The following is a 23,288-nucleotide window of genomic DNA, read 5'->3' on the forward strand; positions in this document are numbered from 1 at the left end:
TGGGCTTATAATATATCATCATAGCTTTAAATTATTATCTCATTTCTAGTATGAGTCAAAAACTCCTCCTTGTCATTTTGTAGTTTTTTTTAATAAGTAGAATAGCAGAATGTGGGCATTCTTTTTTTTAAATCCAAGTTGAATGTATACATGGTTTAAGAGCTTAAATAATACCATGATAAGCTTATAATAAAATCCAGTTACTTGCTGCCCATACCTCCCTGTTCCCCAGTCTTTCTCTTCATGGATGACTATTTTGAACTCTTTGAGCTGCTGACTCTAGCTTGTATTTATTTCCGTATTTCTAAGGAAAATGCTTATCTTTGGATTCATTGATTTAGATCTTTCCTAAGGTATAGGATTTCACTTTCTTAAACAGCCATTCCTTCTGCTTTCCCACTTTGCTTCCCCTCCCCCATTCTCCCAGTATGTTATACTTTTTGGTTAAAACCATATTCATTGTGTACATTATTTGCCTATGCACACAGTCACAGATAGTGTTGTAGTGTACTGTTTCCTTTTTAATAGATTTTCCTGTAGTTAATACTTTCCTGCCTTTTTTTCATCTATAGAGTTTTCTTTCTACCTGTTGCTAATTCTTCCCATAGCTTCTGATAGCCTCTCAGAACAATTTTCCACAAGCTCAGTCAGTGCTATGCAATAGAGATACAGCGCAACCCATATGTGTAATTCTGCTTTTTCTAGTAGCCACAGTAAGAAAGATAAAAGGAAGCAGATGAAAGTAGTAGTACAGTTTGCATAATCCAATATGTTCAAAACGTTATTTCAACCAATAGTCAGTATTTCAAATATCTGAAATACCTTACTTTCTTTTTTTAGCACTAAGTCATCAAAATCCAATGTGTATTTTTACACTTGCGCAACATCTCTTTTCAGGCTGGCTGCATCTCAAGTGCTCTCAATAGCCACGTGTGGCTCGTGGCTGCTGGGCTGCTGTTTCGGACAGAGCAGTTTCAGGTGATTTCTCAGCTTCAGATTTGGTCTTGGAGGCGTCCCTACTGGGGACCTCTGTTCTTTGGTCTGGGTCGCTGGGTCTGTAGGCTGCCACACAGCTACCATTTTGAGACTTCTTTGCTTTTCTTCTCAGTTGGATTCCCTGTTTTCTGGACTTCAGGTCTTCTCATTTCCCTTTGGTGGTCTCGTTCGGTCACGGTTGGTACAGGGGACAAAGGCATGTTGTTGACTCGTCTGTCTCTTGGGTCATTCTGGGCCCATCTGGCTGCTTGCCTCCTAGTGCTGGTATATGGTTGTCATCCTGGGGCCTCCCCCGTCACAGCTTTTGTGGAAATTTCCTGTGCCTTTGCTCTTGTGTTGGATCCTTCCCCCCGACCCCTGTCCTGTATATCTTACATCTTTCTCTTTCTTGGTTTATTTCCTCACTCAGGTGGAAGACATGCTCCAGTGGATTGCTGCAGCAAGGGGGCAGAGGTGGTAAAGTTTTTGAGACCTTGCATATCTGAAATGTTTTTCTTGTTCCTTCTCTCTTGTTGATTATTGGGCTGTGTATAGAACTCTAAGTTGGACATCATTTTTCTTCAGAATTTTGAAGGCATTGCGCCATTGCCCTTCAGCTTTCAGTGTTCTTGCAGAATCTGATTACCTTATCTTTTGAAAGTGAACTATTTTTTCTCCCTGGGAACTTACAGTATGTTCTTTTTGTCTGCAGGATTCTGGAATTGCAAATTAGTGTGTCTCAGTATGGATCTGTTTTTATCATTTTGATGAGCACTTGATGTGTCTGGGAGATTTCCTTGAACTATTTTTTAATGTATTCTTTTCTTATATTTTGTTTTGCTTAATTTTCCATTATTGTTATTTATTTATTTAGGCTTTGCCTTCTGGAAAGGTAGGATTTCTTCTACCTTTATCATCACTCTTCAGTTAAGCTTATCATTTCTGCCATCTTGTTTTTAAGTTGCAAGAGACATTTTTATTGTATACAGCATCCTGTTCTTAATCCATGGATACAGTATCTTATCTGAGTATATTAATAATGTATATATTTTAAGCTTTCATTTCTCTGCAGTTTATTTCCTCTAAGGGGCTTTTTTGCCTGTTTTGTTTTTCTTTTAAATCTCTTTTGTATCAGAGGCTTTCTCTCCTCTGACATCTTGTAATCAGTGGTGTGTACATGATGAAGAATAGGGGCTTACAGGGTCTGCAGCGAGCTCTGAGCAGGTGTAAGGGGCTTATCAGCACAGATCTGGCCACTGGGCCTCTAGGTGCAGGTAAGCTGTTATTTCTGTACCCCTGTAATGGCATCTCTTGGTCTTTCCTCTTGTCTGCTCAGATCATCTAGAGAGCACTCTGCCCCCTGATTTACATCTTCCAGAAAATAAATCTCCAGATTTCTGCAGAGTTGTGAGGCAGCAGTCACCCAGCAGCACGGAAGGGGGCGGTGGGAGTGGAGATGCTGCTCCCCTCAGGCAGCTCTGCCCCGCCCCCCTGCAGTGAATCCCACCCCTCCTTCCAGAGAAGCACACTTTCTGTGCCTTTGGAAGGTTCTGTGGTGGAAATCATGATGGTTCTCTGCTTTCCCCACTGCTGGCTTGTAATTGAGCTTTCTCAGGCCTGCCAACCACTAATCAGTCTGATTTCCAGCTTCCAAAATTGTGTTGCTATTATCTGCTCTCCTGTTCTCTCACTGTGGGTTCGTCTTTTTTTTTTTTTTTTAAGTTGTAATAGACTATGCATAACATACAATTTGCCATTGTAACCATTTTTAGGTGTACATTTTAGTGGCATTAAGTATATTCACATTGTTGGATGAGCTTTTCTTTTAATAATGTATAGTAAAATACAGACTTAAAGGAAAAGCCTTTTAAATAGGATTATAGGGGTGTTGATTTAGGGGAGCAAAATTAGATGTGTGTGATCCATGTAGCAGGACGCATAATGTGCATCTTCTGTTAGTCCAGGCACTTGCTCTTTCTGACAGTTTGGTATAATGGGATTTGTTTACCATCTCCTAGGAAAGCATTTGGATAGTTTGTTGGCGTAAAAGGGCATTTTATCTGCTCTTGATAACTGTAGCTTTACAAAAGGTTACAGATGGAACTCCCAGGCCTGACTTGGAAGGCTCTCCAAGATCTGGCCTGTACCCACCTGTGTGCCCCAGGCCTGTTGTTCCTCCCACCGGCCCACTCACTGTTCCTGCATAAGACGTGAACTCCAGCCCCCGTGCCTTTGCCGCGCTGGGGGTTCCTGAGTGAAACATGCCCACCCCCCCATCTTCCTGCCCTCTTCCACGTCTTTCCAGCTCCCAGCCCCATGCCACTTCCCCCCACCCCAGTTGTCTTTCTCTTTTCCTCCCGTGACCTTGGGCATGCCTCTGAATTAGCACCTTGCATCTCCCACACTGCGTGGCTCCCTTTGATGTCCGTTTCTGTGCTGGGTCTTCCTCAGTGCCCGTCACAGGGCCCACGCTCAGTTAACTATCTAGATGAATTCCTGATGCCAGAGATTTCAAGGGAGAACTCTTTATCCTTTTTTTGTAGGATATCCGACACGAAGCCAGTGACTTCCCATGTAGAGTGGCCAAGCTTCCTAAGAACAAAAACCGAAACAGGTACAGAGATGTCAGTCCCTGTAAGTATTCACATCGCCGTTACTCTGCTTCCATTCAGCTGCAGGACCTCTCAGTCAGGACTCCTTTAGCCCCGGGGTTTGGTAATAAATTGATAGCAGTAAAGGTTTATGACTTGATTGTTTCCTATAATAAAGGCATTAGAGACTTATAGTAATGGTTCATTTTTCCACCCTTGTAGAAGGGGTAAGGTTTCAGTTCCTGGAAAATTCAGCTAAGTTCAAAGCACTTTTTTTCCACTTTGACTATTTTAATGATGAATCATTTTCCTACGAGCTGAAGCAGGGTATAGCAGGCATAATATAACCACTTCTGGGTGACTCAGCAAAAGTCTTATTAGACCCCGAGCATTGTATTGAACTGCTAATGATGCCCTGCGCAGGCATTAAAGGGTGGGAGCGTTCACCCCCTCAACTAAAGCTGCAGTCAGCTCTGCTTGTTGACCCCACCCCCCTGCTGCCATCATCATTTTTCAAGCTCTTTCCTGCCATTAGCTCTCAGTGTGCCCGTTGGCATCCTCCTCTGCCTTCTGAGTAATTGGCTCTCAGTCCGCTGATATCTCGAAAGTAAATAACCAAATATGTTAGAATTTGTATAAAGTAACAAAACCTGGAGGGGAGTGAAGGATGTGAACTTTGCCACCTCCTCTAGGCCACAGAGAACCTTCTGGCTCACCTCCATGTGGCCGTTGCCAATCAGTGAGGGCTGTGGCTGCCAGCAGCTCCCCCGGCACTGCTCTCTGCCAGGGACATTGAAGATGCAGCTGGTCAGTCCCCAGCCAGGCACTTCCCGCCGGCCTGTCAAAGCTCACTGCCCTCCCGCCCTGAACTGTGCAGCGCCCAGGTTCCCGGGAGGGGCGCGAAGTCGGACCCCAGTTGGCACGGAGCAGTCTGCCTCCAATGGCTGCCACGGTCCCTGCCCCTCAGAGCTTTGTGGCCTTGGGCCGGCTGCCCCCTCCTCTGATCGTCAGTCAAACAGGAGTCAACGCGGATCTCAGGATTGTGCGAAGATGAATAAAGTCACGTCAGCCGCTTAGCCCAGTGTCTCACTCGTGAATGTTGGCTGCGGTTGAGATGGTCACTAACTGAAGGTGCTCGCCAGGAACATCTGAAGCGCGGGTCTAGGTCAAGTGACACATGATTTTGCCCCAATGCCCAATACTCTTGATTGAGCACGTCTAGGCTATGGCACCTCGTAGGCTTTATTTAAAAATAATACTAACAGCCTCTCCTCAGGTGATGCTGCTGTGAGGCCCTGGCCAGCCGCCCTGAACTGGAAAGAACCATCACTGTCCGCACCTTTCACATGGTGTGGCCATGCCCATGGTCTCTAGCCTTTGCTGTACTTGCTCTGAATTAGGCAGTAATGTTGTCTTTAATATTCCTTTTCTACATTTTTGATCAAGGCTCATCTAAATGGTTTTATGAACCCGTTTTACAGAGAAAAAAACAGCATTTAAAATATTCTTCCAGAGACGCAATTCCCAAACCTTTTCACCCTCACCCAATCTTACTCCTTATATTTTGCTTTTTCTCCCCTACCTCTACTCTTCAGTAGAAAAGGTGATTTTCTTTTAAGGTTATGGAGGAAATGGGGAGAATGTTTCAAGGTGGAAGCTCTGGGGACTGGGTATTATCTTCCATTTGGCAGGTGAAAAACCCAGCACTCGGTGAGTAGGTTGTTTGCCCAAGGTCACCACCCAGTGCTGTTTGAATCCACTCACATAACCACCAGTGCCGGTCATAATTTTTTTTTGAGATTTCTTATCTCCATGACCCACTTAAATATTACCCAAGTATTTCAGTTTGTATTAACCCTCTATGATGAGAAACATTATTCGAAACAGTGGCTAATTTCCTAAAACATCTCTTTGGAATCCTTTTGAATAGGAAGCCCCAAACCACTTATCCCCATTAACTTTTCCTTTCCCACTGGGCAGGGGGAGAACTATTTATGGGTGGTCACCTGAGTTTACTGTCCATTGTGTTGTACCAGAAATAAAAATACCCACCTGCTCTTGTTAGCTGCACTAGCAGGATAAGGAAGGTGGCTTACCCTCAGGGAAACATGGCTTTTGTGACAAAGTTATGGTAAAGGGGAAAAAAAGGGGGCTGTGCTTTTTCAGTAACCTGGGGCAGACCTTCCAAACACAAGCTTACTTTTAAAAACTCTTCTGAAAGTTACATTTAATAGACTTTCAGTGTTTTGGATTCAGAGTTTATTTTTTCCAGTTAAACTGTCTTTTAAGTGTCTTTGATCATGAGATTTATGTTATACTTGAACTTTGAAAAAAAAAACCTCGTATCAAGGAATTCAAAGTATGACTTTTCACACTGTTGTATACTTAAGCCACTTAATCTTTGAACCATTAGGCATAGGTGAGGTTGAGGTGTGATCGTAAGTCTTACGTACTTAGCTCATTGTACCAACTAGAGCTCTGTGGACTGGGTGGAATTTTTGGTGGATTTTTTTTTCCCTTTTAAAGATTGAAGCCACTGTATTTTTTACCCTTTAAAAGTATATATTAGGCATCAGAGAACAGATCCCTTGACATCCCCTTTCCCCGGTCTTCCAAGTTGTGGGGACAGTAACAAATATCATAAGACGATATAGCCTAAAAACAGATTTCCCAAACAGGACATATTCTGTGTTTTAGTATAGTTTGCCTCTGTTGCTGTTTCATGTTAAGTTTCAAACACTTCCAAAAACCTTTCTGAAAATACTGGTCGTTCCCATATTGATAACTAATCTCAACTAAAACAGCTTGGCCTCAGCCAATGTGAACGCCCTGAGTGCCACCAACTCACCTTCTTGCTTTTTCCCCATGGGGCGCACTGCCTGTGTGGACATTTGGGTCCTCCAGGATTAACCTCTGAGTTCTGGTTTGCCTTTCAGTTGACCATAGTCGGATTAAGCTTCATCAAGAAGATAACGACTATATCAATGCTAGTTTGATAAAAATGGAAGAAGCCCAAAGGAGTTACATTCTCACGCAGGTAAACGGATTGTTCGAATTTGACTCTAATGGTTTTTGCCTTACTTGATGTCAGCGTAAGAGTTTCAGAGTGCTGTTGTCTACACCTCAAATAAAATCTGCCACATCTGTTTAGAAGATCAGGTTTTAAACAACCCAAAAAAGCAACAAGGAAGGAAAAAGTCTTCCTTCCGAGATTCAGTCTGGTCGTGACATGAATCTTTTCTGGGAAGTATGGCATTGCTGGGTTTATAGAAAACAGCAGTAAAATGCCAGAGTGGCCTGTGGTCTGTCGACAGAGGCAGCAGCTAGAGAAGAGCAGTACCTGTGTTGAGTCCATAAGTATTCGCCTCAGAGTGTCCAGTGCTGCTCGTGGAAATCTGAGAGGGTTAGCAATAGGCGAGGAATCTATCCAGATGGCCATTCAGAATTCCTCTGCATGGTCCTCATTCTTGCGGGGGGTGGGGTGTATGGAGGGGGTAGGTGATGTGAACAAACATGCACAACCACTTGAAACTCCCACTGGTTTTTGGCATCTTTATGGGAAAAAAAAATCATAAAAGTGGTTTAATAACCTTTTGTGAAACACGTACTGGTGTATGACCCAAAGACCATGGGTATCTGGGAAAGGGGATAAAGGAGTTTCTTTTTAAGTAATTTTCTCACGTCTTAATCTGTTACCTGTAAATTGGTCTAAACAGTCTAAGTTTCTCTCTCTTTTTTTAATCCTAATTTTTGTTTTTTCATTGCGTATCAGTTTTTATCAGTAGTATATTGGGTTTGCGTTATAGGGTGATTGTGAACGTCATAGCTGTGGTTAATATTCGGAGACTAAAATGACAGTGAAACCAGAAAGTGCAGTGAAAAAATTCTGCTTTGGGGCAGGGCGTATCCCTGGTGGCCCTTCTTTACTGTCCCTTTTGTCCTGTCCCAATTCCTTTCCGCACGTGACCACAGTTGGCCCTCGTGCCCCCCAGTCAGTGTATGAAACGTCAGTCCCCGGGCCCTCAGCGCATGGTCCTCCCAGCACCTCTGGGGTGGGGATGAGAAGGAGCGAGACCTTGGTGGTGGCAGGCTGGTGGGAAGAGGTTGAGGCAAAAGTGGCTTCTTGGGAACTTCTCTTTTTAGAAGTAGTCAAGTTTCTTACTTCCTAATTTCAGCCATTCAGCTTTGGTGTGGGGTCAGGAAGCCCAAAGCAAAGATAGGGTCTGTAAAGTCACATGGAGTGTTAGGAAATCACCATGGAAACTTCTACACCGCTGTCCTCCCCACCCCCATGCCCTAGCGCTTCCTTGGCACATCTGAAGGTCTGTCTGTTTGTCAGGTTGTACCATGGTTATATGCAACTGCTTACATGGTCTCCCTCTGCCCTGAGCTTTACATACGGGATTGAAGCAGCCTGACCCCAGAGTTACATCCCTAGACAATATGACTGAAATATTTTTTAAAGCATAGAGAATAATGTCACAGGTGCTGGCCTTCATGTCCATCTTCAAGTGTTGGCTGAGTTTGGCGTGTATCCTTTCAGATCTTACAGGATTTTTAATCCCTCAAACCCATTCTAAACTGGGGTGAAGTATGGGGGCAGGGGAGTAACAAGAGCCACCGCTATGGGGACCTGGCAATAGGGTCCTCGTGCCCAGCCATGGGCCCCCTGATTCCTGCCTTCCTGGAGCCGTTTTTCTGTCAGTTGGCTGGAAGGGGTTACCATGGAATCCGCTATTGTCTGAGACCCTAAGGAGCCAGGATTTGTCAGGTTTAGGCAGCAAATCCCAGATAAGTTCAGGGAAGGAAGCGAGAGGGCACTGAGGGCTCCGTGGTCGAGGGAAGCGCGGTGAGACTTAAAGGGAAAAGATGTAAAGACTGAGGAGATTTTGGATGAAAGTGAATGGAAACCATTTTAGAAGAAGTGGTGCTGGCCAGAGGAGGTGACATGCTCTGTCGTGCAGGTGATAGGTGATGTCCCTTCCAGGCAGCACTAAAAATTGAGGCAAACTCGAGGCATTCATACCCTATATCCAGTAAACATCTGTGCCCATTGCCAGGGGGGCTGGAGTGAGACAGGCCCCGGTGCTCAGCAGGCACCCCTACCCCCCATGCCTCGGTGACACCATACCCCTTGGGCCACCCGCCTGACCATTTGTGTGTCCACATCTCATGTTCCTTGGTCCAAGGATGAAGGCTGTCTGTGGTCAGGTTAACCATTATTAATAGTAATAATAATCGGTGCATTTTATTGGGTGTTTACTGTATTCCAGGTACTGTGGTAAGGCCTAATAAGTATTGATATATGAACATAGTTAATCTTCACAACCCTGTGAATAGGTGGAGAAACTGAGGCAAGGAGAGGTGGGGTGACTTGTCCGAGGTCACACAGATAGTAAGTGATTGGAGCTGGGACCAAGCCATCGGAAGCGTCCCTGTGACCCCTTCCCCACACTGCCTCTCCCCTGCAGCCAGTTTTATTCGCTATACCACCCGCCCTAAGGCATGGTTCTCAGTGGAGCCCCTCAGCTGGCCAGCCCACACCAGAAAGCAGAGTCTGTGTTTTCTCTCCTCCATCGCTCAGCTCTGAACCAGCCCTGAGGTGCAGAAATGACCTTTCACCGCGTGGTAGGAAATAAAATTGTGGTTACCACTAGGCAGGGAGAGGCGGGTCCCTGTCCCAGCCATGGCCACCACGCTGCCTGAGGGCCCTGTCATCCACTCACCGCCAGCAGTGAGCTTGCACTGGAACGTGTTTGTGTGTAAAATGCATACACTGTGCATTGTGTGTTTGCAGGGCCCTTTGCCCAATACCTGCGGTCACTTTTGGGAGATGGTGTGGGAGCAGAAAAGCAGGGGCGTTGTCATGCTCAACAGAGTGATGGAGAAAGGCTCGGTAAGTCATAGATTGATCCACTGTTTGCATCGCTGCCCGTGTGGACGCCAGTCCACAAAGTCGACATCTGTCCGTGTTTATTTCCTTGAGTTGCTTTTCTATTTCTATTAGAAAAACATAAAGAAGCAGTATACAAATACATGTTTATTGTAAACAAGTCAGATACGTAGGTGAATTTAAAAGAGGGAAACAAGTCAAACTGCCCTTGACCTGTTCTCCACCCTGCCCCCATCAGTCAGTCTCTCCAGTGTGTGATGCGTGTGTCCTGCTTTCCTCTCACCTCTCAGTCTCTCTCCTGCTTCGCGTCCTGCTGTGCTTGCCTTGTGGAGCTGTGTAAGCGGAGTTTTATTTTGAAAAGCAAGTTCCTACTGTATCTTCATCATATTTGCTTTTTCTGGCTGGTAAAAGCATGCCTCTCTGCACCTGAGCTGTGGGAGCAGCTGAACCCTGGGTTCGCCTCCATAAAATCCCCAGACGCTTGGCTCCTGGCCACACCTCTTTAGTGTGGACGTTGTCTGCTTGTGCTTCACTTCAGGGTGTGTGTTCCTTTCTTCCAAGTTCTTTGCAACGTGGACTCGAGGTGTGCGTTTGTTCAGGCCACCTCCTGCCCCTCAACGGCTCTCCTCAGTCTCTCCTGCGTCCTGTATCCCGAATGGTCTTTCTAAAGCAAGTCTCACCACACCTCTTCACAGCTGAAACTCTTCTGGGGCTCCCCCTGCCTCCCAGATATGCATAATGTGGCTACTGGACCGGGTATGGTTGGGCCCTAGTTAACCTGGACCCCCAGCCCCGCCTTCCGTCTCCAGACTCCAGCCAGGACAAACGTTTATTTATTTTATTAAATTGTTCTTTTTTTTAAGTTTCTTGCCAGTTCTCTGGGCTAATGATCAGAATCACACTTGCCCCACTTCCCGGCATCCCACGTTGCTTCCCTTGGGGCCGCGGTGGCTGTGCTCTCCCTCCCCACGCATCTTTGAAGTAGGGAATAGATGCCGTATCCCCGCCCCCCTGGCTCCCGCCTGCTTCCCACGACATTCACGGCCAGCACCAGACACGGCCAGCAGCAGACACTCGCAGCCAGCACCAGCACTGCCGGGGCTCCGCAGCCTCAGAGGTGGAGGCCCCGGGAGGAGGTGGGCTGAGGAGCACGGAGACCGGGAGGAGCGTGTAGCCCAGGCCCGGCCAGGTGCTGGCACTGTGCTCTCTGGGGCTCAGCGGGGGCACTGCTGTCGCAGCTGTCCTGGCTGTGTCAGGATGCGGCCGTGGCTTGCCAGGAGAACATGAAGGCTCCGGAGACGCCACCCCTCTGAAGAAAGCACAGTCGTGGCCCTAAAGGGAAAAAATACAAGTGCAAAGAAGTAACACATCAAAGGAAACGTGAGCGGTGAAAACCTAAAGCAGTAAAGCACTCGCCACAAAGCCTCTTCCCTCCCGCACCCGGAAAGGAACGGTCTTGGTTACAACAAATGGCCTTCGTACGACCGCACATGTTTAAAATCATACTTTTGCCTCTGCCTCCTTTTCTTGAAAGAGAGTATTTAGTCGCTCCGCACTCACAGGTGTAAAGAGCTTACCTGAGTGTTCAGTTGATGCAGTGATGCTTCTTGTCTTAGAAAAAAATGTTTACAGTGAGAGTGGCTTTTGATTTTCTCTGCAGTGGCTTGATTAATAAAATGTGAAGTTGCAAATGTGAAGCAAACCCTCACCCATCACCACTCTTGTCAGCAGTTTTGAGTAAAGAAACAAAACACGAGGTTCCCGCAATACACGCACTCCTCAAGGAGAAGTGAAACACGGTGGCCGGTGCAGGTGCTGAGCACAGATGACCCTTCGGGGTCTTCCAGCCTCATCGCTGCTGACGTTTGGGCCGGATCGCTCTCTGTCTTGGGGGGCCGGCCTGTGCGTTGGAGGGTGTTTAGCAGGATCCCTGGTCTCTGCCCACTGGATGCCAGTATCACCCCCACCCCAGGTTGAAGCCATCAGAAATGTCCCCAGACATTGTCCAGTGTCCCCTGGGAGGCAGAATTGCCCTCAGTTGAGAAACACTCTGTAGTCGTATGGAGGGTTGAGAATATTAAATCATGACTTATTTATTTTAAAATCATCAGATATGGTAGCATTTGCCTTTTATTTGTTACTAAAAGTTCAGATGAAACCTCTTTGCTATTTGCACGTGGTTTGCTTTAGCTACTGTTGCCACAGGACACCAGGAGTGGTGGCCCTGTACTGCAGTCACATGTTTGTCACCAGGCCCTGCTCTTGGTTGTCGCCCACCCAAGGCCGAACGTAAATGGACCACAGATCCACTGTGACAACCTTTCCCCTTGGACTGCTATGTTGGCCATTAAAAAAACAACAACAACAAAAAACTAGTTGGTTTTTATTGTAGTTTACTGTGATGATGTGACAGTAATCCCTGTTTTCCTTTGCAGCTCTTCTTTTTACTGTGGGTCTTTTGGGCCTGCAGATTGGCATGGAAAGCAACGTATGGTTTATGGTTCTTAAAGTTTCCTTGGGATAAACATTTTTAATTCGGCCTCAACGTTATCACCCCATAAGGGCTGACTGGGGAAAATTATAAGAAATTGCATTGTCTTGTTTGCTCAACTAATCTAATTATAACTTCTCCACACAGCCCGTGGTGAAAACCAGCTTGCAGAGCGTTTCCATGTAATGCATATTTGTTTTCTGGTTTCCTTCTTTCACCAAACAGTGGTAGATGTTCTCCCTGTATTTTTGGCAGACCTGCCCGTTACCCTTTTGGGACCCTGTGCTTCCTGGAAAACCGTTGTGCAGAAAATGATCGTGTGTGTTAGACTAAGGTCATCCAAATGGCCAAAGTTCTCATTCATTCAGTTTAAAAACTGAGTTTAGACATGATGGGATAGAGTGCATGTGTGTAGGGGCCGGGCTTGTTGTCTAGGGGGAAGTAGCAAAGCCATGTTCAACCAGAAACATCGCCCATATCTCTCCCCTGAAATCCCTACTAAAGATGCTGTTTGATTTCAAGTGCTTTCAGGCCCGAGACACTAGGTTTTGTATCATAGGTGCTTTAGGCTTTGTGCATCTCTCTCGTTCTCTGCTTTTAGTTCTCTGTGTTCATTCTTATTTCAGCCAAATCACCCATCACAGGGTCACCCCAGATGACTTTCATGGATTTTTCTCAAGATGGCGTAGCTCTTTGTCTTAGATGGACCCAAGCAAGGACTCTCTCACACCCGCCTTCATGGTGGTAACAGCAGGTATGACAGATGCCAGTACTTTGGCACTGCCATGTGGCTGTTTGGTGCCAACCCAAAACATGCCTCAATTTTAACCCTGAAGAAGGACTGCTTTCTAATAAAATAAATCGCCTTTTCTGGTCACTATGTATCAACTAAACAGGATAACAGGAAGTAGTTGATATTGTGCTTATTTTGTTTTGTTTTGTTGCATATGTTTACAATAAAAATTTCTACAGGAAATGACAGCAGACCGTGGCATGTTGCTATAGATGCCTAAGAGTTCTTTTAAGAACTCCTGTTTTTTAAATAAGTATTGACACTTAGTGTGTGCCAGAATCCCTCAGCTGTAGAGTTCCAAAGTCTTGCTCTTTACCCAGATTACAGAGATTTGTAAGGCTTTATATTTGCTTTTGAAAGTGATTGCTTGCTGTGTGGACGTGAGGTTGAAAAGACTTGCCTTTCCTGCCCATGAGGCATGAAAACATTGGCCTCTTCTTTGGTAGCAGCTCGCCATTCTGCATTTCTGCTTCTTTGCTTTACTCTTGGTCTGCTCACTGAATTGGGTGCCCACTCCAGCACACGTGGTTTTGGACCTACCAGGGCAGTCTGTTTCTGGAGTCTCAAGGCATTACACAGGTCTAATGATTTGAAGTGTGGGAATGAATGCATCCTTTAAGCGTCTCCTGAAGTCTTGCTGTCATCTGCCTCACCCACTTTGGCTAAGCATGGGATCGTGCCATGCCATTGATGCTTCTGTGTCCTGAGTGGCAGGATCTCTTTGGTGCTGACAGATGGGCTCTGTTCCAGGGGTTCATCTTTGGCGCTCACCATTGGTGCAGGGAGGGTGAAACTGGCCAAAACTTTAAAACAGGCCAGTGTCCAGGCTCTTATTGGCCTTCTGTTCGGAAACCATAAAGTTTGATGCTGTGTTGGCATCTCAGTGTGGTGTTTCTTAATTTGTTTCCCTCCCTTTTTTCTGTTGCTTTGGTTTTCATTAAAGCAGGACCGATGGGCTTTTGTTGTTCTGTCTTCAGCCTCTTCAAGAGCCTCCTGGCTCCTCTGAGTCAATGCATGTTGAATTATAAGGGTCTTGAACTTGTACAATTTCCCAAAGAGCTGTTTACACACACTGATATTTCATTTGCTGAAAGTCATACCATCTTTGAGGGTCCCTCTGTCTGGGGACATATGTCGGTTCCTCTGGCTTATGGACCTGGCAGCTTAGCCCCCATCTACCTGCTGTTCTTACCCAGAACAGTCATCAGCAACCAGAAATGGCTGGCGTAGACACTTGGCTCAAGCAAAGCATGCCACTAAATTTGACTCAGATTTTCTTTCTTGAACTCTAAATGAAACCAAATCTTCGGGAGTTTGCTTGCTTTAAGGAGAATGTTAATGAGCTACGTTTAAATCAAGAGCATCAAGTAGTTTCTAAAATTTTTAAACTACAACAAGGGATTTTTCTGAACTGAACTGAACCAGAATGAAAGGGTGGGGTGGGGCAGTGGGTGATCCCCAGCCTTGGAGGACCCCTCTGCAAACCTTCTCGATTCTGGTTTGCATTTGATTACAGCCCTTCAAGCTTTTTACGGTGTTTCATGTGGTCTCTTCTAGCCTTGGTTATCGTCCCCAGGGTAGGGAGTCTGCGCTATGCCGAGAGCACCCATCAGGGTCTTGATAACCTTTGAAATGGCTACATAAAGTAGTTCATGGGAGACTAAACCTTGTGTGCCATCTGGCTTCCTTCATGGGTGATAGGGAGAGGATCAGACCCCTGGAACACTTCGCTGTGTGGAAAACCGGGGCAGCTGGGTTTGGAAGTGCAAGTCCTGTCTGCCTGACTAGTCCTGGTCTAGATCTTCACAGACCCCCTCCCCATCTCCTTTGGAGGCTGGCAGGTTACATTGATGGCGACCTCCAAGGTCAGAAAACCCTGGGTCTTTGGGTTATCATAAAGCTCGTGGACGGTACTTCAAACCTCCATAGGAAGACTGTCAGTTGCTCACAATAATTCAATGTTATTTTCTCCCCTAGTTAAAATGTGCACAGTACTGGCCACAAAAAGAAGAAGAAGAAATGATCTTTGAAGACACAAAATTGAAATTGACATTGATCTCTGAAGATATTAAGTCATATTACACAGTACGACAACTAGAATTGGAAAACCTCACAGTGAGTATGGCATGCGCTTAAGTACTTCAGACAGTTACTGGTTGAGATGTCTTTTCACTTGGGTGATACTACTGAACACCAGTTGTTTATGCCAGTGGTTTTCTGTGCTCTGAGCAAGAAGTAGTTTTAGCACTATGGTGAGTAGAGCTTACCTGCTTACTTACCGGGTGACTAGAGGTGCCTGGGGGCGGGTCTCACCTGCCTCCTTCCCCACAGAGCTCTTTCCCAACACTAGTTAACACCAGTTCTTAGGGAAAAGGGAGTTCTGACCTAAACCTTACCTGTTCCTGCTCCTGCCTTTGCAACTGCAGAGGGACTAAAGTGATGGCCTGTGAGTTAAATACCAGCAGAGCACGTGGGCCTCTCTTGTGGTCCACAGTCTCTTTAGTCTGAAGTGAGGGAAGAAGGGCCCTCCAGGGCTGACTCCCAGTTCATAGTCAGTGAAAGTTTTCTAGATGAAGTCTTGGGCTTGTTTGTGTGGGGAGAATTAATTAATTAATTAATTTTAATAAATTTATTTATCTCATTTATTTTATTTTTGGCTGCGTTGGGTCTTCATTGCTGTGCGCGGGCTTTCTCTAGTTGCGGCAAGCGGAGGCTGCTCTTTGTTGCAGAGCATGGGCACTAGGTGCGCGGGCTTCAGTAGTTGTGGCTCGTGGGCTCCAGAGCACAGGCTCAGTAGTTGTGGCACGTGGGCTCAGTAGTTGTGGCACACGGGCTTAGTTGCTCCACAGCATGTGGGATCTTCCCGGACCAGGGCTCAAACCCGTGTCCCCTGCCTTGGCAGGCGGATTGTTAACCACTGCACCACCAGGGAAGCCCATGTGTGGGGAGAATTTGTAACACCACCTGCCAGCTATCATTAAATGATGGTCTTGGAATATGTCTGGGCAGTGTGCTAGAAGCGGCATCACAGAAGACCCTGCCCTCGGGGAGGCTGAATGATTCGCCCGGAGCCATCACTCTGGGGAACCATGCTTGTAGTGGGAACAGTGGAAGGGAGCTGACGGCAGCTCCTGGGGACACCCCAGGATATCAAATTGTCAGACTTCAGGCAAAGGGCACCGTTCTCACTGCGTCTATGTCTGCCCCCCTGTCAGATAGGGTTTTTGAAAGCCTTCCAGAAGGTGGTCCGTGTGCAGTGTGAGAGCAGCATAGGCTCAGAGCACGTGCCGGGAAGGGTTCACAGGTTCTGTGGGGTCGAAGGAACGTGGATTTATCTGGGGGCGGTGGGACTGGTGTTGGGGCTTGCGGGCTGGGGCTGAAGAGGAGGAATCTGCCCCTGGATTCTATTTGCATCTTAGTTTTCAGTTTACTGCTTTATAGTCACCGTGACGCCTGGGGTGGGATTAATAGTCGAAGTAAGATCGAGAACTTACGCAGGTGACTGGAAGTGGAGAAGAGGTTAAAATCCCGTGGCTCTGGAGGAATGCAGCTGCGCAGTGGGTCCAGGTCCCCCTGCCGCCCCCTGTGCACTAGCGCTGGAGCCCCAAGCCCGGCCATAGCCGCATGCAGGCTCTCGGGGTGTGATTTATGGAGGGGTTTGATACGGAGGATTTTCAGCAATAATGTTGGCAGTGGGTTGGTATGTGCCTGGAGGATTACGTGGTAGACTTTTTTAATGCTTTTGAGCGTTTGCAAGCCTGACATTGCAAGTGACTTCCGGCAAACTCTTGAGAAAATTTCCTTTGCTTCTTGAGGGAAACAGAATTTGGACAGAGCAGAAGAGGTTTGTGCTGTTTGCGTGGCAGAGCAGAGGCAGCAGCTTGGAGGTTTGGGGGAGATCTGTTTGCTCCAAACAGACGTGGTTTTGAAAAAGTCTTTTATCAGACGTGTACCTGGCCGAGCACACGTTTGGAATGAATTCCTTGAGAAAGAGGTGGGCAGCCGTGAGGGAGGGAGTAAACAGAAGGTAACCCACACCTTTTTAAGAATTAAAAGAAGGAACTTGCTTTTGGCATGTTTTCTTATTCCTTTTTTTTTGCGGTACGCGGGCCTCTCACTGTTGCGGCCTCTCCCATTGCAGAGCACAGGCTCCGGACGCGCAAGCTCAGCGGCCATGGCTTTACGGGCCCAGCTGCTCTGCGGCATGCGGGATCTTCCCGGACCGGGGCACGAACCCGCGTCCCCTGCATTGGCAGGCGGACTCTCAACCACTGCGCCACCAGGGAAGCCCTTCTTATTCCATTTTTTAAAAAATCTATTTTTAAGTGCTTTTCTGTTCCAAAATAAATAGAAGACACGTTTCTCTTTTAAGCCATTAAAGGATATAAGGAGATCATTTTCTAGGGAGGAAAGTATGGAATTGTTTGGTGTGGTTCTATAAGTTATCCTAATGTCATAAGCAGATTTTTTCCAGTTCTGCAGAAAGATACCAGTGTGTGTAATAGCTGGTGCAGGGCGACAGGTGTGTGTTCTCTGCTGATGTTAGGTCCTTGCTGTTTTTGTGGGTCCTTTTCACACGTTTTCATCACACTAGGGTCAGGGAAGGTTGCTGTAACTAAGCTGTGAGCATTGGGAGGGCAGGGCGCGGGGTCATTACCTCATCGTGCCGGGCACACGGGAGGCACGTTATGGACATTTGCCAAACGAAGGGAGACATTGTCAGTCAGCGGGTCTTTGGCCCAAAGTGTTTCACCATCAGCTGCTGTCCAGGTAACCTAGGCACTGGCTTGGCCCTTGGCGCTGCGCAGCTGGGGTGGTTCCTGTCTGCAGGCCTTACTTCCCCTGTGACTGGCTCCCATTACTGTGGGCTCTTGCCTTAGTATAATCTTGGGTGCTCTCCTCAGCAAGGACTACATTTTGATCATTGCTCCTGGCGACCAGTTGTCCACCCTGGGAGTGGAGTCTCAGAGGCTCAGAGGAAGGAGCGGAGCTGGAAACAGCACCAGAGGCCGTTCTTTCTGTTCCACAGTGAGCAGATTGGGCTAGGAGACAAGGGCCAGGGTCCTCCTCCTTTCAAGAGTTCCTGCAGTGGGCTCTGGAGTCAACCAAGCTTAGATTTAAACTCCTGCTCCCCCACTTAATGGAGGGTTAGCTGCCAAGCCTCAGTCTTCTAATCTGGAAAATGGGAGTAACGGGACTACGTGCCTCGAGGGATTGCTGTGAGAACCCAGTGAGCTCTCGTGCCCACACTGGAACAGGGTAAGCGCTCCGCTTGTGGGGCCAGTGCAGCTGGTCTTGTCAGCATCCTCCTCCTCATCGTGGACCATCTGTTCAGCTGGATATTGAGCCACACGTGGCAGCCTCCTGTCTTTGGAGACTGAGTTGGTAACTTTTTTCTGTAAAATGACAATTCTCTGAGGCATCCAGATAGTCCTGTAAGGAAAGCCCCGAGTTTCCCAGAGCTGGTGCCCCACACGTGCAGTTACATTTCCACTCTTTCATGTGAAACCCCGAGGCCTTTGATGACAAGATTGCTGTGGGTGGCAGCGAAGCATCATTTTGACTTGTGGGGCGGATAGAAATCGGTTGTAATCATGAAGACGGCAGAAGTGAGAGGAACATTGGAGACAAGGGCTCTTGTGGGCAAGACTGTTCCATCCTAAAGGAGGGGCAGTTGAAGCAGGAGCAACCTGGGGTCCACTCGGGGCTTGGTATTTGTTCACTGGGTTTGTGGACCCGGGGAGAAAAATCTGAGAATTAAGGCTACTCTTGGAGTTAGGTGGGTGGAAAGGCACTTCATGCTTACTTGGAATTAATGATTTCTGTACAGGTGATTCTCTTAGAATCGTCATGAGTATATTTCTCTTCCAGTCTCAAGAAACTCGAGAGATCTTACATTTCCATTATACCACGTGGCCTGACTTTGGAGTCCCTGAATCGCCAGCCTCGTTTCTGAACTTTCTTTTCAAAGTCCGCGAGTCGGGGTCGCTCAGCATGGAGTACGGCCCCATTGTGGTGCACTGCAGTGCTGGCATCGGCAGATCGGGGACCTTCTGTCTGGCTGACACCTGCCTCTTGCTGGTAAGAAGGCCCTTAAATACCCCGAGAAGAGAAGGGAGCACATTTTAACCTCCAGTCTGGCCCAGCCACAGCTTCTCTGTTAACTGTCTCTGCAGTAAACTAGCTTTGATCTTCACTTTTTAATAGCTTCCTTCCCATGAAAGGAGCTTTACCCTAAATAGCTTCGTTTGAAGGGAGGCCCTTAATTTTAATGTGGAAGATCCAGAGAATCCCCTTCCCTCTCATTTTGCCCCTGTGCTCAAATGGTCCCAATTTTGCCACATTTTCTAGAATTCTGCCTTCCTCGCTATGACTTTTCCTGAATAGGAACTGGCACGCTCCAGGACATATACAGTCACGTTGTACTTGAGGCTTGGACCTCACTGAGCTGTGTCTCCTCTCTGGCTTTCAGATGGACAAAAGGAAAGACCCTTCTTCTGTTGATATCAAGAAAGTTCTGTTAGAAATGCGGAAATTTCGGATGGGACTGATCCAGACAGCAGACCAGCTCCGTTTCTCCTACCTGGCTGTGATCGAAGGCGCCAAGTTCATCATGGGAGACTCTTCAGTACAGGTCAGCAGTGCTTTTGCTTTAATCCAGGTGTGTGGGTTTTAAATTTTTGCCTGTAAAGAAGGAGGCTGTTCATTGTAAACATTGAAACAGTATCCTGGGTCAGAGGAAATAGCTGGGCTTCGTGTTTAAATAGCTAAAAAGTTGTGGAAGGTTTCACCATGTTCCAGTTTCTGCCTTTGAAGTGCTCACATAGAGATCATTAATAGGGAGAATAGACTTTATTTTCATAAGATCTCATCTTCCAAGGACATGGCTGGAGACCCGAGAAGCTGAGAGGGCCCCTCACCTCTGCTCACTTAAAGGGGAGCAGGTTTCCTGACAGATCAGCCAAACGTAAAATCTCACGGGACTTCCTCTTGCTGCTTTTTCAAGGAACAATGGAAAGAGCTCTCCCACGAGGACCTGGAGCCTCCACCCGAGCACATCCCCCCACCTCCCCGGCCTCCCAAACGAATCCTGGAGCCACACAATGGGAAGTGCAAGGAGTTCTTCGCAAACCACCAGTGGGTGACAGCTGAGACTGAGGAGGTTAAAGAAGACGGGCCCGTCAAGGAAGAAACCAGAACCCTCTTAACCGCCCCCTGCAGCCTGGAAAGGTAATGTGAGAGGGTCCTGGCTTGCTGGGGGCGAGGGGAAATGGCCTTCTGTTCCAGAAATACATATTGATATTGAAACCCTGTGGACCCAGCCTCCTCTTGGCAAACGGTGCTTCTGTGTTCTTGAGGAACAGGCCCCTGGACCGTCCCTGCTCCTCCCCCAGCTGGAGGAGCCTCTGACTGAGCCACAGGTTGGCCCAGGGAAGTGACTGCTTTAGCGGGGATCTAGCACCACCTGGTGGTGCTTGTTGGAATCAGGGGTCTGGTGCGACTGAGTCAGGTCTTCCAGCCCGGTGATGACAGCGACAAAGACAGAAACCTGCCCTGGACTTCAGGCCAGTCCTGAAACTGATATCCAGGCTTGACCACGTACCTTCAGCCCCCAGAATGGTCTTGGGGTACTTAACGTTTTCATGTAGTCTTTTTTTTTTAAGATTTGTTTATTGTTTGTTTATTTTTGGCTGCATTGGGTCTTAGTTGTGGCACGTGGGATCCTCGTTGAGGTGTGTGGGCTCCTCTCTAGTTGTGGCGTGCGGGTTTCCTCTTCTCTAGTTCTGGCGCGCAGGCTCCAGGGCACGCGGGCTCTAGTTGAGGTGCGCGAGCTCAGTAGTTGTGGCCTGTGGGCTTAGTTGCCCCGCAGCATGTCGGATCTTAGCTGCCTCACCAGGGATCGAACCCGCATCCCCTGCATTGTAAGGCGGATTCTTTACCACTGGACCACCAGGGAAGTCCCCCTTTTCATGTGGTCTTGATTGAGTTGATTGCCGTTTTGCTTCCTTACAGTTTGACAAAGATTACTGAGCACCTACTGATGCATGTGAAACCCCGAGATAACTAGACTGGAGCCCCTGGTCTGTGTTCTAGACCATCTTACTGGCAAGGGAGCAGTAGATTGTGGTGGTGGCCCATGGACAGGGGTGTGATGGAGGTGCACGCTGAGGGGGTCAGCCTTAGAGAGGAGACACCCAACCTTCCCTGGGTGGTCAAGGAAGGCTGCCAGCAGGAGGTGGCATTGTGCACAAGCTTGAAGGATGAACGGGGGTTAGCCCGAGCCTGAGACCGTGGAGGCAGTGCCCTTGGTACCTGCAGTTTTGGAGGGCAGTTTAAGATTAGTGCACACTTTGACCCCACGTTTGTCTACACCTAGAAACTCAGCCAGCAGGAGTTCTCAAGCAGGTGTGCAGAGATGTACAGGTCGAGGTGTTCGTGGTGGCATTATTTCTAATGGTGAAAATCTAGAGATGAGCTGATTGTGTATCCAGGGATTAGATAAGTCGTGCTTTCTTCCTGTGTTGGATATTCTGCAGCTATTAAAGAATGGGATCAGGGTGTATTGTTACGGCCGGACACTGGAACGGTCATGCATGAGAAAGCAGGTCACACACAGTGTGTGCCCCACCGGGGCCTCTGGCTAAACTGATCATCAAAATCTTCCCCGGGCACTTTGCTAAATGCTGGTGTCCAGGTCCCAGTCCTGGCCCATGAACCTACTCCCCAGGGCCTTTTGTGCAACTGGCCCTCATCACAGGAACACCGGGTCCGGTTCTGGGGCTCGAGAGACACTTGTCCAGCGGGGCCTCCCAGAGCAGGTGCTGAACAAGTGCGACTGTGCCCCGGTTCCCAGGGCCTCTGTTGACACTCTCAGGGGGGCCTGGCGTGCTCCCTTTGAGGGCTCGCCGAGGGCCGAGGATGAGAGGGATGGGAGCTGGCATGTGACTTGGGTCAAATTTGTGTCATTGGTCCTGTTTCTTTATTCATGAAGACAATGGAGAGAAAGGTGCCTTTCACATTCTGTGGGTGAAGGTGGTGAGCAGGGAAGTGTGGATTTGGGAAGCTGAAAGCCAGAGAATTCCAGGAAAAGAATGGAGTGGGACCAAGAACCTATGCGCCTCTGGGCACCGGGGAGGGCGGGGAGCCCACGTGCACACAGGCCTCAGCCCTGCGGCTGGGGCCTCACCGGGTGGGCGCCGAGAAGGGTGCTTCGTGCAGCCTCCTCCTGTCTCCTGGGGAGGCGGTGCCCCCGGATGGTCCTGCCAGTCACGCGGGAGGCTGCTGGGGCAGCAGGGCCATGGAGAGGCCTGTGGGAGGCAGGACTTCCTGTGGCCAGGGCCGCCTCGATGGACGCAAGGGTGGGAGGGCAACGGCCTGGGAGAGGTGGGGAGGGGAGAGGCAGGGTCTGGCTGCACCCAGGCCCACAGCCTCTGCTGGCCTGTCCTGGGACAGCCCTACAGGGTGGCTCCGGCTTGCCCCCAGCAAGGTAGTCAACTGACTGCACACGGGACACCTGGGAAGTGGGCCTGCTGGCAAGACTGGCTGGGCGTGCAGCGGGGAGGGCAGAGGGTCAGCACTGCAGATGTGTGGTGTTCGCATGTCAGCAGCAACAAAGGCCTCTGTGTGTCCACGTCTGTCAGGCCCCGGGGAGGGAGTGGAAGCCTGTGGTTGCACTGTTACCTTCCCTGATCTGAAGGGGAACATTCTACAAGCGGCCCCAGGGGCTGTACTGCTCCTCAGACCCTTACCCAGCCCCGTCACTGAGGAGTCCGCGGGTCTCCGGAACCCCACCCTGGCCCTGCTGTCGGGCCCTGGGAGGGAGGCGGTGACAGGCGGGCCTCTGACCAGTGTCAGCATCAGCAGGCTCTGCTTCCACGTGGCTCATTTTTTCCTAGAATTCCTCCGGGAGTAATAGCATCCTTGCCATTGTTTTCCCGAGTGAGTAACCCGCCTCTGCCCCCCTCATTCCTCAGCGCGAGTCAAGACACTGAAGTCCGGAGGCGGGTCGCGGGGGCAGGTCCCGCCCAGGGGGAGCCATCGCTGCCCAAGGAGGAGCAGGACCAGGCGCCGACTCACTGGAAGCCCTTCCTGGTCAACGTGTGCGTGGCCACGGTCCTCACAGCCGGCGCGTACCTCTGCTACAGGGTATGTTTTCACTGACGGACGTGCTGGCCAGACCGCGTGTACGGCAAGCCCTGGCCGCCAGCCCGGCGGTAGCGCTCAGTGCTGCGGGAGCCTCTGAGCCAGGCTCAGAAGAAACAGATCAAAGGTTTTCAAAGTCTGGGACTGTGAAGGGCTAACGAGAGAGAATTGAGGATTGATGCACCGGGGTCTTAAGGAGCCCTGTGGTCCCAAGAATAGAAGAGTCTAATCTCAGGGCCTTAACCTATTCAGGAGTAAGTAGACAAAATGCCAAATACGTCTCTCTCTCTTTTTTCTTTTTTCTTTTTTTGTTCATTTGTTTTTGAAAAAAAAGTAATAGAATTACAACACATTGTTGTTTTTAACCTTTATAAAAAGCAGCTTTTTGTTATTTCTGGGAAA

At 48.4% G+C, this 23,288-nt stretch overlaps 1 protein-coding gene across 4 annotated transcripts in view; it reads left to right on the top strand.

Moving 5' to 3' along the window:
• Nucleotides 1-23,288, top strand: part of PTPN1 (protein tyrosine phosphatase non-receptor type 1) — a 68,048-nt gene that overhangs the window by 41,829 nt on the left and 2,931 nt on the right. For 2 of the 4 annotated variants that reach the window (XM_067708447.1, XM_067708449.1), the window contains 8 exons: nt 3,519-3,609; nt 6,503-6,603; nt 9,364-9,462; nt 14,721-14,858; nt 18,615-18,824; nt 19,216-19,377; nt 19,750-19,973; nt 22,718-23,234. In XM_067708447.1, the coding sequence (XP_067564548.1) occupies nt 3,519-3,609; nt 6,503-6,603; nt 9,364-9,462; nt 14,721-14,858; nt 18,615-18,824; nt 19,216-19,377; nt 19,750-19,973; nt 22,718-22,904 (1,212 nt within the window). In that variant the 3' untranslated portion in view covers nt 22,905-23,234. Of the gene's footprint in view, nt 1-957; nt 979-3,518; nt 3,610-6,502; nt 6,604-9,363; nt 9,463-14,720; nt 14,859-18,614; nt 18,825-19,215; nt 19,378-19,749; nt 19,974-22,717; nt 23,235-23,288 lie in introns of those variants that run through there. The other 2 variants (XM_067708450.1, XM_067708448.1) reach the window with 2 other exon arrangements.

The sequence above is a fragment of the Pseudorca crassidens genome, chromosome 15 (genome assembly GCF_039906515.1).
Source record: "Pseudorca crassidens isolate mPseCra1 chromosome 15, mPseCra1.hap1, whole genome shotgun sequence".
Taxonomy (NCBI): domain Eukaryota; kingdom Metazoa; phylum Chordata; class Mammalia; order Artiodactyla; family Delphinidae; genus Pseudorca; species Pseudorca crassidens.